This window comes from Leptidea sinapis, chromosome 3 (genome assembly GCF_905404315.1).
Source record: "Leptidea sinapis chromosome 3, ilLepSina1.1, whole genome shotgun sequence".
Lineage (NCBI taxonomy): Eukaryota > Metazoa > Arthropoda > Insecta > Lepidoptera > Pieridae > Leptidea > Leptidea sinapis.
The window spans coordinates 10,901,651-10,915,422 of NC_066267.1; the positions used below are offsets into that span (position 1 = coordinate 10,901,651).

At 38.2% G+C, this 13,772-nt stretch overlaps 1 protein-coding gene across 2 annotated transcripts in view; it reads left to right on the forward strand.

The window, feature by feature from the left end:
- LOC126979132 (valine--tRNA ligase) overlaps positions 1 to 13,772 on the forward strand; it is a 33,849-nt gene that overhangs the window by 11,678 nt on the left and 8,399 nt on the right. Inside the window, exons 10-15 of one of the 2 annotated variants that reach the window (XM_050828361.1) lie at positions 105 to 288; positions 2,156 to 2,251; positions 3,140 to 3,328; positions 10,829 to 10,935; positions 11,765 to 11,992; positions 12,622 to 12,763. In XM_050828361.1, the coding sequence (XP_050684318.1) occupies positions 105 to 288; positions 2,156 to 2,251; positions 3,140 to 3,328; positions 10,829 to 10,935; positions 11,765 to 11,992; positions 12,622 to 12,763 (946 nt within the window). The remainder of the gene's footprint in view (positions 1 to 104; positions 289 to 2,155; positions 2,252 to 3,139; positions 3,329 to 10,828; positions 10,936 to 11,764; positions 11,993 to 12,621; positions 12,764 to 13,772) is intronic. The other variant, XM_050828369.1, reaches the window with a different exon arrangement.

Here is a 13,772-nt window from a genome sequence, read left to right on the forward strand (position 1 = left end):
TTCCAAAGTAATAATCTATTTTTTTTCATCATAAATGTGTTCAATAACTGATAAATCAGTTTTTTTGGTAATTTGAAAGTAACAGTACACCGGTAATTGTTTAGGTATATACGTTGTGACAAGATGGCGTCTGAAGCCATCCAAGCGGTTAAGAGCGGCGATCTGAAGATCATCCCGGACGTCCATGAGAAGATCTGGTACCACTGGATGGAAGGGATCCGCGATTGGTGCATCTCCCGGCAGCTGTGGTGGGGCCACCAGATACCCGCTTACAGGGTCATCTCCGAGGTACGTGGAAGATAATTCACTGTGTGTTAAAACTTAGAAGAGAAAAAAATTAGATTTGCATTGACGGAAACCACTGTACTGCGCCTTAGGTATGTTCAGAACAAGGTGGGGGACCAGCAAATCGCTCTAGTCTGTCAGTCAGTCTGGTGTGATCATTGAATGGTCATTGTGGTAGCCAGTGTAATTTGTAAACAACAGTTTTTCTCAGAGGAACGAGACATAAAAATCTAGATATAGGGTCGTGCGTTATCTCACGTTATTATAGAATTAAAACGATCCCTGGGATCACTACAGTAACGTCTGCAACATTATTGATCTTTTTAATAATTAATAAGCAGAAAGACTGATTTAAGTTGCAATACGAATACTGAAGAATAGAAGATAAAGTCGAAGTAGAATCTATTTGATAATAACTGTATTCTACTAATATTTTATTAGTTTGAGATAGATTTGAATTAATACGTTTCATAGCTCAAATCTACACACTTTGGTACCACGGGTGTGTGTAAAAATTACCAAATCGCACTGGGCTCTAAAGGACTAAAACCTCGTCGTTTTCATGCAAAATAGGCGTCGAATTGTTAAAAATAGCCCGTGAAAATCTATTCTTACCATAAACTTATTATACTGCCGTAATAGACGAACCCTGTGTGAAAGTGAGATAACTATTCTTACATAAAAACCTGTGTGGGGAAAGAGACGAAATAGATGAAGATCATGAAACCGTTTTGAAACAATTTAGTGTCCATTAGTCTCCTGTCAAAGTGGATCGCGTTTTAATTTTAGTGTTTTTTATCGATATTGTTCTGTGTTTTAACGGTTTAAAAAATATAATGGTGTCGTGTTCTGTTTTAGATTGTGTTGTTTTACATATAGCAACAATCTAACTAAAGAAACATTTCATAGGTAAATAATGATTCTTCAATACTACTTTCGTGATGTTTATTATCGTTGAACATATGCACTAAAATACTAAATATTACATTTTATATACGCAGCAAACACTCTATTTTCTTCAGATTATAATCATTTGAGAAAGTATCTTCTAGATAGTAAAATATTGTATACGTGAATATGACGCCGTTGTAAATCAATAATTGTCATAGGGATTGACCAAAAGCAAAATATTACACATGAACATTTAAAATTTAGTCTCGCTGTAATGAGGAGAGTGTTTGTCTATTACGGTAGTATCATAAGTTTATGATTCTTACCCTAAGGCATTTTTAATATTGTTTATTTCATATAGCCAGCCTGTTATTGTTGTATAAATTGTGTTTCGAAGAACTTTAATTTGCATTTCGCTATAAAAAATGAGGCAATTAAAATAGAGATATGTCAAAATCAATCAAATCAAAATCAGTTTATTCACGAAGGTCACAGAAATGACACTTATGAATGTCAAAAAAAAAATATTTTTCTTAATGAATCTACCGCTACTTCGTAAAGGGTTGAGCTAATGAGAAGAAGTAGCAAGAAACTCATTGCCACTCTTTTATATCAAGATTTACATTTAAGCACATCGATTTACAAATCATTTCAAATTACAATATAATATGTAAAATGTAAAATGATGCAACAGACACAGTCAAACGTCAAATAGTCAATTTCTTACACGAGTAAGTCAAAAAAGTAAATGTAAATTAATACAAAAGTTATTGAGTACAGTAGCTGCATCATCCACATACAAAATAAATAAATAAAGGTATTCTGTGAGCATTTTATAAGCAATTATAAATAAATAATTAATATGTATATATCCCTACATATATATACTCACAATAGCTTTAAAGAATCTGAAACGGAGTCTCCGGCAACAGGATCATCCTGCCACGTGCAGTGTTTTAATATGGGTATGCTGTCTAAGGTAGTGGTGAGTAAGGAGAGCGTGTACGTAAAGCCGCACCGGCGACGCACGCGCAGCGGACGCAGGAAGACAGCGAAACGGGCGCGCACGCACACAGTACGTTCAACACAGCGTGCATGGGCATGATTTGAAGTTGTAATAGTAATGCACGTAGACGCATATGAGTTGCATTGATTTTTGAGTTACACTGTTTTTTTATATTAATTTTATTTTATGAACAGTATAATCATCCATGTCGCCCATAATACAGCTTTTTTTCGAAGTATTTAATGAACTAAATTAGAATCGGAAAAGATATGACACATGCTGTTTTTTATATAATATATTATGTTATATTTTTTATTAAATAGTTATGCTATGATTCAAATAGAAATATATTTGTTGAAAATAGAATTTAAAATCAATTATTGCACATCAATATCTACCATCCATTCCACAATACACGCCTCATACCAGTGAATTACGGGCACACGAAACTCAACGGGATTCTTTTTTCTTTAAATAATGTTGCATGGTATAAATAATATATGGTATCATTTAGAAAGTCATTTATGCAAATTATCACACAAACGTTTTTTAATAGTTCTCACGAATTACACAACGCATGTTTTTTGTACATTTTCTGGGATAATGTTGTAAAATGATGTATTAAATTTATCAAAAATTATATCTAATGCATCAGAAATACTGAATTATTATTATTATTAAAGTTATCAATGGCTTTCAAAATACCATTAAATGGCACTTAATTATCTCATACCGACACCTAGTTGCCTGCCAGTTGGTCATCATTTTTTTTATTTATTTATAGTCCATTTATGTACTAGAATGTAATTTTGTATCAATATTAACGCTTGCAAAACTGAATATTACACGTGTATCCTTATTAGATTTTTTATTAGACACCTACACATAATATTATATTTACAAATTTTCTCTTAAAATTGAATATCAAATATATTTTCTATGTGGATATCATCATAGAAAGAAGAAGAGTGTTGGGTATCGGCGCACACTGAAGCCGAAGCCCTGGCCAAGGCAGCCGCGAAGTTCAACCTCCCCGTGGACAGCATGAAGCTGGAGAGGGATCAGGATGTGCTGGACACATGGTTCTCATCAGGTCTCTTCCCCTTCGCCATATTCGGATGGCCAGATAATACTGATGACCTGGCGGTAAGTAACTTTTCGCTGTTTAACAACACTAACATCAAAATAAAACATATTTGAAAGCGTCGTCTGCATGAGAAACATTTATTTATGTTATTTTATGGGAATACTTCTTATTCCTTCCTCTTCAGTTATCATCCCCATCACTAGCTGTACGGAAGAGTTGTCTTTGGTCTTTCTTGAATGTTCCGTAGCCATGGTTTCCATCTTCGCCAAGTGCACTCTTACCTTCGACCTTAACCGTCATATCAGCGAAAGCATTTTATATGTATTGTGTGTTAGACACATCCTAGGTACATTATGTTAATCCACTTCGAAATGATCGAATGAAATAGTTGAATTTATAAAACGGCCCTGCCCATAACAGTGAATATTGCGTCACAAAGCGGAGCGTAGCGTACCGCATTACTACCCCGAACTAAAAATATAAATAAACTAATAAGAAAGCTGAAAGTTATGTGTAGATGGAATGACTGTCTAATGTGTATTGAAACATAACGTAGGTAAATATTCAATTTGAAGCTAGCATGTACTTTATGGTACAGGAGATTATTTCCATAAGGAATAAAAGAGAAAATGGAATTTATGCGGCTTTTTATAAGCCACTTTCGAATCGCAATAGAAAGTTGTGAAGTGGTTTGTTGTGAAATGGATTTCGAGATGATGATAAGATGTAATGTTGATGCTGACGTTAAGTGATCACCGCCACCTAGATTCACAGATGTACGTAATTTCTAAGGTATCCATCTCGTATCGTAGCATCACCGTACAAACAAAGCGCATACCATAGTTTCGTCGGGATGATACCGAAATTGCTTGTATTAGGTGACCCAACAGACGTTGTTCTGTTAATAAACGGTTCGAGAGATATGGTAAATGCGTGGGTGGGATCGTGACACGACAAACTATATATGTAAACCTTCCTTGAGCTTCAACGAATTACAAAAGATTTCATTGAGATCGGTCGAATAGTTTAGGAGTTATTAGGGAACATACTAACATACATTCTCTTTTATATATTAAGTAATAGTACCTGGGCGGCAATATTTCATACTATGCCTAGGCATTCTATACAATACCAATTGGCGAATACCCAGCCGGTAATGCGTCTAATAGAGAGAGACGAGAGACCGATTTAAGCCGATTATTTTAATATAACAAATATATTAATCTTATTTATTATTGACTAGCTTTTACCCGCGACTTCGTCCGCATAAGTTTTTTTGTTTTCTCCCGGCTATAAGTCCCCCTGCAACAATGTCCCACTATCGTGTTCCAGTCCTCAACTTGACATCAAAATTTGTTCAAAAGCAACCTAAACTACATAATGGATAGCTCCGAATGTTTCCTTAGTAAATATAAAAAGTAAATAATGTAAATCGGTTTAAAATACTACTAACTACCTACCTGCCAACCCCCGATGTTAGACAGTGTGACATCCGTAACATCATCTGCGTAGGAAGTACTAACTTAATGTAAGTAGTATAATAATGTAGGAAGCTAAAAATAGGAGGCCTTATTACTGTAGTACATTTTTGTAAACTATGTTCTTTGTTTTTCCCTCTCTGGCCAACACATGGAGATTCTGTGGACTTGAAACACGTGCGCAAGCCACGTATAATTGTCCGTGAGAAAAACAACTCTTTTCTAAATTAATGCCGGCTACTTTTAATGTTTGCCCCTGAGCTTTATTTATCGTCATAGCGAATGCGATTTTCAGCGGAAACTGTAATCTCTTAAACTGGAATGGCAAATCTGTCGGAATTATGGGTATAGGGGGGATTAAAACGTTCTCTCCTTTTGCCATTCCAGTCATAATGATTGCTTTTACAATATTGCGACCGAGGTGTGTCACTTGCAACCGTGTGCCATTACACAGTCTTGGTGCATCTAAATTCCGCATTAAAAGGACAGGAACGCCTACTTTCAGCCTCAGTTTGTGTGAAGGTACTCCCGACAGTTCTAAAGAATTAAGAAATTCTACAGGGTATGATGTTACTTGTTCAGTATCCATTACAGTGTCTACAGAGAGAAACTCAACAATATCACCTTCCACGCGTGACATAATTTGCTCGTTTATCTGTCCCACCATTTCATTCGTCGGCGCTAAAATTGCTCTTTCACATAACCAGTCTCTATTCCTCATATTAGTTAGCAGTTCGCTATAGACGAAGTTATTTAGATCATCTGGATTATGCACAACATTGCAGAATTCACGATCCAATGTAATCATGCCATTACCATCCTTTGCTATACGATCTTCTCCAATTTTAAGAAGAGCAGCAGCATATTGTCCAGATTGTACATCATTGTGTAGTTGCACTCTAATATTTGTAGACAGACTAAACGTTTTTACGTGCACCCATAACGTTGACGCTTTTAAACACGCATTTATTTCATCTGCAGGGGTGCCTTTAGTGATAACCGGCAAAGTCTGTCTAAAATCGCCCGCTAAAAGTACCACCATCCCCCCCATGATATTTGGATTACTCTTGATGTCTTTCAAAGTCCGATCTAGAGCTTCAATTGCTCTTTTATGGGACATAGTACACTCATCCCAAACTAATAATTTACATTGCTGCAACATACGTCCACGCTCGCTGTTTTTACTTATATTACAGACTGGCATTTCTTCATGGGCTAAGTTTAATGGCAGTTTAAGCACCGAATGTGCCGTTCGACCACCATTCAGCAGAGTGGCGGCTATTCCGGAAGAGGCAACTGCTACAGCAATTCCTTTATCTTTTCGGATTTGCGCTAAAAGCAAGTTTAAAAGAAAGGTTTTTCCCGTGCCTCCGGGAGCATCCAAAAATAACAAACCACCTTCGCCATCTTCGATTTTTTTGAAAACATTGTCATATACTAACCTTTGTTCTGGGATCAAACCTGGAACAGACTCTGTCAATTGTTGTTGTAAGGAAGCAGTATCGTAATCTAGTTCCCGTATTAAATCGCTACTGATTTCCTCGGTTCTCTGTGGTCTGATCATTCCATAATCTGATAAATCCTTTCCAGAAATTGTTTTAACCTGTTCTTCAATTTTTGTCAGACCCTCATTGTAAATTAAATCACTGTACGTGACATTGGGATTTTGCTCTTGTAATCTGTGCAATATATCGTCGGTCATATCATTTTTGTATTTATCCCACAATTGTTGAGGATTTGAAAGACCACATGTCGCTACTAATACAGCAAATAGCTCTCTCATCTTGCCTGCTGTTCTACATTGAGCAGCTTCTTCCAGTGTCACATCCCAATGGCTGTCATTCTCCAGTAATCCTCTTGCCTCACATGCCTCTCGAAATGTAGGATAATCTTGTGTGTTGTATTTTTTTAGATCATTGAAAGAGGTAGGTCCGCGCACATGGTGTAAAAGCATGCGTAGACAAAAACATTCCATGTTACTAACATGAACTGTATAAACTCGTCCTAAAGCATCTCCAGATTTGACGCCAGGCCAATCGTGAACTGAAGTACCTTGAATGCGGCGTTTCCAAGTTTTCCTACTTGCATCCCAAGTATAATACCTCGGCACCTCGACATAAAGAAGAGTTTTTACAAACTCATCTCTGATACAAAGATCAAAAAAAGCAGTGAGTGTGGTTTTTGGCGGAGTAGTTATTCGTTCGTGGAAATTGTGTTCATTAAAATAAACGCGTTCACCATTTTCTAAATGCACGCTGAGATGTGTCACGGTGGGATGCCTTTCGTGCAACGGAAATGCTAACAGACGCCACACGGCTTCGTTGCTGCTGACATACCGACCAGACTGATAAGTTTGTACCTCATCTACGGGATTCGCAAGATCAGTATTTCTAAAATTGAAAATAGCTTGATCACTACCCTTGTTTATATATTTGCAAATATATTTGATGGCGCGTACTGAACTGCATGTCTCAACATTTATGTGGGCGTTAAACATTTTTGATAAAATTGGTGAATAGGGGACTACCCAACTATTATCAACCGTAACGTAGCTACCATTTCGCTGGCGCTCTTCTACGATACTGCGGGTATCCGTGGTCGTTATGCACGGTCTCTTTCACTAACTTGCGAGGAAATTTTTTTGTGCATTTTCCGTCTTTCATGCAGTGGCACTGTGGATTTTCGGGTCCGCATGGACCGTGAATCATATTTTTTACAATAATGTCATGGAGAGTCTTGTCAATGTTAGGATCCGGTATTTCAGCGCTGATTATGTTATCTATTTGATCGGGTCGTAACTTATCTTTTAACCACAATAATATATGGACATGTGGCAGTCCACGTTTCTGCCATTCGACAGAGTTCATAAAGCAGCGCGCTTCTCTGAACACTCGGCCTTTATTAATCACATCCATTAGTTTTTTAACTTTTAGTCTAAAAACTCTTGCGACTACATCATGTCTATCTATTGCGCTTTGCCCCGGCATCAACTGATTGACTATTTCGGGCCAGGCTGGGTTGCAAGTAAAGGTGACGAATAAGTCAGGGCGACCATGTGTACGCACATAAACAAACGCGTCCTGAGTATATTCGTGTAAGTACCGCGGGCTATTTACAAATGAAGATGGTAAAATGACCATACGACCTAAGTTATTTGGATTTAAATTAGCGTCATTTGCCACAGCGTCTTGAAGATGGATGTAATTCTCTGCTCTTAGTTTAGTTTGATTTAATGATATGTACCGTAACCTCTCGCTTTCAACTTTAACGTACATGTCAACGCAAAACTGATTGGCCAGTTGCTTGCATCTTTGTACAATGTTAAAGTTGTTTTCTCGTATCATCATGTTGTAGGCATAAAAATCCATGCATGAAACCTTTTTGTTATGCAAGGGAAGACCTGTTACAGGATTAATTTGAGGAACTTGAAAGTGGTACCCCTCTTGTCCCTTACTAAATATGATCGGATATTGCAACGCATCATAAAATTTATGAGTATCAGGCACCCTGGTTAATGTGTCATCTCGGGCCTGTAAAACTATATCACGGAAAGCAAACTGTTCGCCTGTAACCAAGGCTGCGACTTCATTTATTAACGTTGCATTATACCGCCTTTCATGTTCCCCACTTGGTGTGCGATCGGGGTGCATCACCAACCTATAATCCTCTCCCGGCATTCTTTCTAGTGCTGTTTTGAAAGTATTGATAAGGCGATTATGTTCATGCAACATTCTCTGGATTTTTAAAACAGTATCCCTTTCGATCCCTTGTATATTTTGACACCTGCGATCAGCTTCGTTTTTTTCATCGCCCATGAAATAAAGTTGCAAAAACTTTGGTTGTTCATTATTTGCGGGAAGTAAGGAACCAATCCTGTGATACACCTGTCCTTGGATGGTAAAAGTAGGTGAAAATCCAGGCATTACGACCTCCTTATCTACACCAAATGACGTCATCTGAAAGCAAGAATTATACTTTCTAATCCTGCTTAAAAACCGGCGCGATTCGTTACTGTCGTATAAAAGTAAAGATTTAAGAGGTTCCTCTGGCTCGCCAAGTAATGGAATTTTAACCTTTCCACCAGAACAGCACATACCTGGAGTTTCTTCTTTCCATTTCAGTGCTTCACAATATCTGCATTTTTTATCCATTCTCCCAATGATAACCAATCGGTGATTAACATAGTCGATCAAAGGGTCATACTCAAAAGCGGCACCATTAAATGCCTCCCACGTACTCATTGAAGACGTACGTCTTCTTTCTGCCTGCCGTTCAGCATTTAAAAGACGTCGTCTTTGTGAATCTTCGTCAGTCTCTGCCGCAATCAATTGCGCGTGACGTTCGGCATCTAAAACTCGACGTGTCTGAGTCTGTTCCACTGTCTCAGCAGCTCTTTGAGATGCGTGGCGTTCAGCATCCAGGGTCTGACGGGCCTGAGTCTGCGTAAACGTCTCAGAGGCCCTTTGAAATGCGTGGCGCTCAGCATCTAAGGTTTGTCGGGCTTGAGTCTGCGTATAGGTCTCAGAGGCCCTTTGAGATGCGTGGCGTTCAGCATCCAGGGCCTGACGGGTCTCAGTCTGCGTAAACGTCTCAGAGGCTCTTTGAGATGCGTGGCGTTCAGCATCTAGGGCCTGACGGGCTTGAGTCTGTGTAAACGTCTCAGAGGCCCTTTGAGATGCGTGGCGCTCAGCATCTAAGGTCCTACGGGCTTGAGTCTGCGTATAGGTCTCAGAAGCTCTTTGAGTCGCATGACGCTGAGAATCTAACATCTGACGCGTCTGAGTCTGCTCTTCAGATTCTTGGCTTCTAGCAACTTTTGCAGTTCGAGCTCTGCTAGAACTACGGCTTAGATTGGATTTACGTTTGCGTGGCATATCGAAAACAATAAAACAATAATTAAAGATTTTTAAAATCGGTAGTTTTAAAAACTACAACGTAAGACAATTTTTTATAAAAACTTCGATAAAGCAAACCTTTTTACTTATAACCTAAATATCTAAATCAATCAATAACGTATTGAACCTAAACAACTATGCACCTGACAAACCTAACCAAAAATACGCAACGAATAGAGTTTCGTAACGCAATATTTCAATATTCGCATACGTGCGACGACGACGTCTGCCCTCGTGCGTCTGCCCGCTTGGGTAGGCACAGTTGGGCACGGCCCTCCCCTCGCGCCGCACCGCCTCTTCGCTCGCTAAATTTCATCAATTAGTATTTACCTTACTAAATTTCATCAAGATCTGTCTGCCTACTGCCTACCCCCTAAGAACGATGGCGTGATTATTTATAGCCTATGACCATTTCTAGGTTATCATCTATCACCATACCAAATTTCATCAAAATCCGTTCAGCCGTTTAGGCGTGAAAGAGGAACAGACAGACAGACAGACAGAGTTACTTTCGCATTTATAATATTAGTATGGATACTGTATCGTTGAGATAAAAAAAAATCTGTTTCGAGATGTGTGTGTGTCTCCAGAAAGTTCTATAACAAACCCGTTTTATAACATTAATCGTATAAAAGTTTATTTAGTTTATAATATAATATCACAGTTTCTATCGTATTTGCTAATATGCTTATAAAGATGCATAACATTATCAAGACTATAATCATAGAAATTTTTCTCAAAATGATTCTTTAGGTTATAAATAGCGTGAACAGCCTTCTGCAGCTCAAAGATGGTGGTAATATCGGCTGACCCTTAATATTAAACCATAGGACATCTTATAAAATTCTCGTGTCGCGGTGTTTGTTACCAAACTCATCCAAAACGGCTGAAACAATTTGTGTGAAATTTTGTGTGCAATTCGGCTATTTTATAGCCCAATTTTTTATTTTTATTAATTTGTATGACAATACAACGTCTGTTGGGTCTACTTATAAAACAAAATTGCATGTAGAAATACTTTTGTCAGAATCAAATCTTCCTTATCCCTACGTATTGATTGGACATTGTTTATCTAAATGCCAAGAAAACTGAGCTGGTTGGCATCACATCAATAGAACATAATATTAAGTCATCTCTATGCATTTTTACATTATTTCATTGCATTAATTGAGTATTCTATTTGCAGGCGTTCTATCCAACGACCCTCCTGGAAACAGGACACGACATTCTATTCTTCTGGGTCGCGAGGATGGTATTCTTTGGGCAACGGCTTATGGGGAAATTACCATTCAAGTAAGTATTATTATTGGACGTTATAATGATCTCTATTTTATATATTATTGACATTATTCTAGCTGACACAGCAAACGTTGTATTGCCATATAAATTGTTAAAAATGTTTCATCAAAAAATTTTTGAGAAAATAAATGGATGTTGGCTGTGATTCTCAGACAATTTCATACAATCCACCCGTTTCGGAGGAGTTTTGTAACAAACACCGCGACACGAGAATTTTATATATTAGATTTTACAATAGGTACATATCCATGCACAGTTGCTGGTGACTTTATCAAGCCCTTTTAGGGGCAAATTAGGTACATCAGGTTTTGCGTTAGTTACTAGTCACTCTGTATAGTCAAAGTGGAAAAATTTAAATTGCTGAAGACTCACTAGAAAACAGAAGATATGTAGGCCCTAAGTAGCTTGTTCTTATGAATTTGGGCTTTGGTGAGAACAACTTTGGGATGGCCAATTTTTTCATCAAGTGTATCCCAGAATAACATTACCAACTATTTTTAGTTTTTACCTACGATTAATAAATCGAGTCATGTGAGAATGATTTAATTACTTCTAAGTAAGTCGGATGGAGAGGCAGACGCTGATAAAGTTTAATAAAATCGTTTTCCAAACAAAATGATAATAATTTCACGCGAAAAATACGAGATTTTTAAGGAACACTGAAGACTGTTGACACACTGAAAGATTTGTTATGTAAAACATAAGAAAACAATTATTAATGGCCAAAACTCAAATAATGCATTAATACGATACTGGGAGCATTGTCCTTACTAGACTCTGAAAAGACGCAAACAATAGTCGTAAATGAATTTTTTTTTTTCAGAGAAGTATACCTTCACCCCATGGTCCGTGACGCACACGGTCGAAAGATGTCCAAGTCTCTCGGCAACGTCATTGATCCCGTTGACGTTGTGCGGGGGATTACGTTAGAGGAGCTCCACGCTCTGCTGGCTGACTCTAACCTGGACCCTAAGGAGGTGGAGAAAGCCAAGCAAGGCCAGAAGCAAGACTACCCCAATGGTATTCCTGAATGTGGGACTGATGCTCTGAGGTACCTGTTCAGTATTGCTTGAAATAATATATATTTTATTTACCAAGAGTAACACTTACTTCGTATTCGTAACAAACAGAGAAACGAATACCCCGCCAACATAATTTTTGCTATTTCTGCTTTAAATAAATGCATTTTTTTTTATGGAATAGGAGGACAAACGAGCGTACGGGTCACCTGGTGTTAAGTGATCACCGCCGCCCATACTCTCCTGCAACACCAGAGGAATCACAAGAGCGTTGCCGGCCTTTAAGGAAGGTGTACGCGCATTTGTTATAGACCTTAAGATATGATTCCGGTCGCCGAATTTTATATTCGCACGACACGCCACAAGTAAGTATATCATCCCCACCATCTGGATGTGTGCCCCACAGTGCGGTTTTCAAGGAACTTTCTCCTACGTATTACCAAGTTGTGGAATGAGATTCCTTGTGCGGTGTTTCCAGGACGATACGACATGGTTACCTTAAAAAAATATCTTTAAAGCTTGCAATGCTCCTGTGATTCCTCTGGTGTTGCAAGAGAATGTGGGCGGCGGTGATCACCTAACATCACTTGAGTATCTCTAAAAAATGTCGTAATTCAGTTTCTGTGCATATCAGGCTTCTATATATTTGTATTCCTTACAGGTTTGCCCTGTGCGCCATGACGCAAGGCCGGGACCTCAACCTGGACATCCTGCGGGTGCAGGGTTATCGGTTCTTCTGCAACAAACTGTGGAACGCCACCAAGTTCGCGCTCATGTACTTCCCCAAGGACACCGTTTATTCCGTGAGTCTGTCATAACATACTAATATGTTCGATTTGAAAAGTAATAGTAGGCATTACAAGCTTATTTTTGTTCCTGGTGTTAACATTAATATTATCACAGTTTCTAACGTTAATGTGCTTATGAACATACATAACATTATCAAGAATATAATTTTAGATTTTTTTTTTCATAATGATTCTTTAAGACCTAGGTTATAAATAGTGTGAACAGCCCTTTTCTGCAGCATAAATATTGTATTAATATCGGCTGCGCTGCCCCATATGACATCTAATATATACAATTCACGTGTCGCGGTGTTTGTTACCAAACTTCTCCGAAATTGTGTGAAATTTTGTGTGCAATTCGCATATTTTATAGCCCAATTTTTTTTATTAATTTGTATGACAATACAATGTTTGCAGAGTCAGCTAGTAATACTATAAAAATAACTGAACTATTAGCGCCGTACCTATGTCAGCTAATCTTTTTAATTGCATACGCTGCAGGACTAAGTCTATTAGCCAATCCTACAATGTCCAAACGAGCAAAGGATTATAACATGAGTCAGTTTTATCAATAGCTATTCAACTGCATTGCTCGTAAATACAAAATTATTGTTATGTGTGATTTAGTTTCGTCTAGAGTGCGGTATGAAGGTAGAATCTGTTGCTCCGCGACACTTCAATGTGAGGCCAACGTGTGGATTACGTACTCACCCAAAGAAACACACTCTTTCTTAAATCTTACTACTTAGAGCGCTTTTGCGCTACGTCCAATCAAAGTCAAAACACAGTCCGGAGTAATCGTAGAACTAATTGAATGGTAGTGTTCGAACTAGACCCGGCTTGCGTCATCTGTTAATCTCTGTTCCGGAGAAGCGTTCCGAGCACAGAGGCAGCGATGCGGTAGGATAAGTAGCAGGCATCCAGTATAGTTCATTGGCTTGTTTAGATATCAGTTTTTCTGCCAACTTTACGGCTAATTGGTTAAATGGCCTAATGATTTCATTATTAACTGTACGAAACTTAA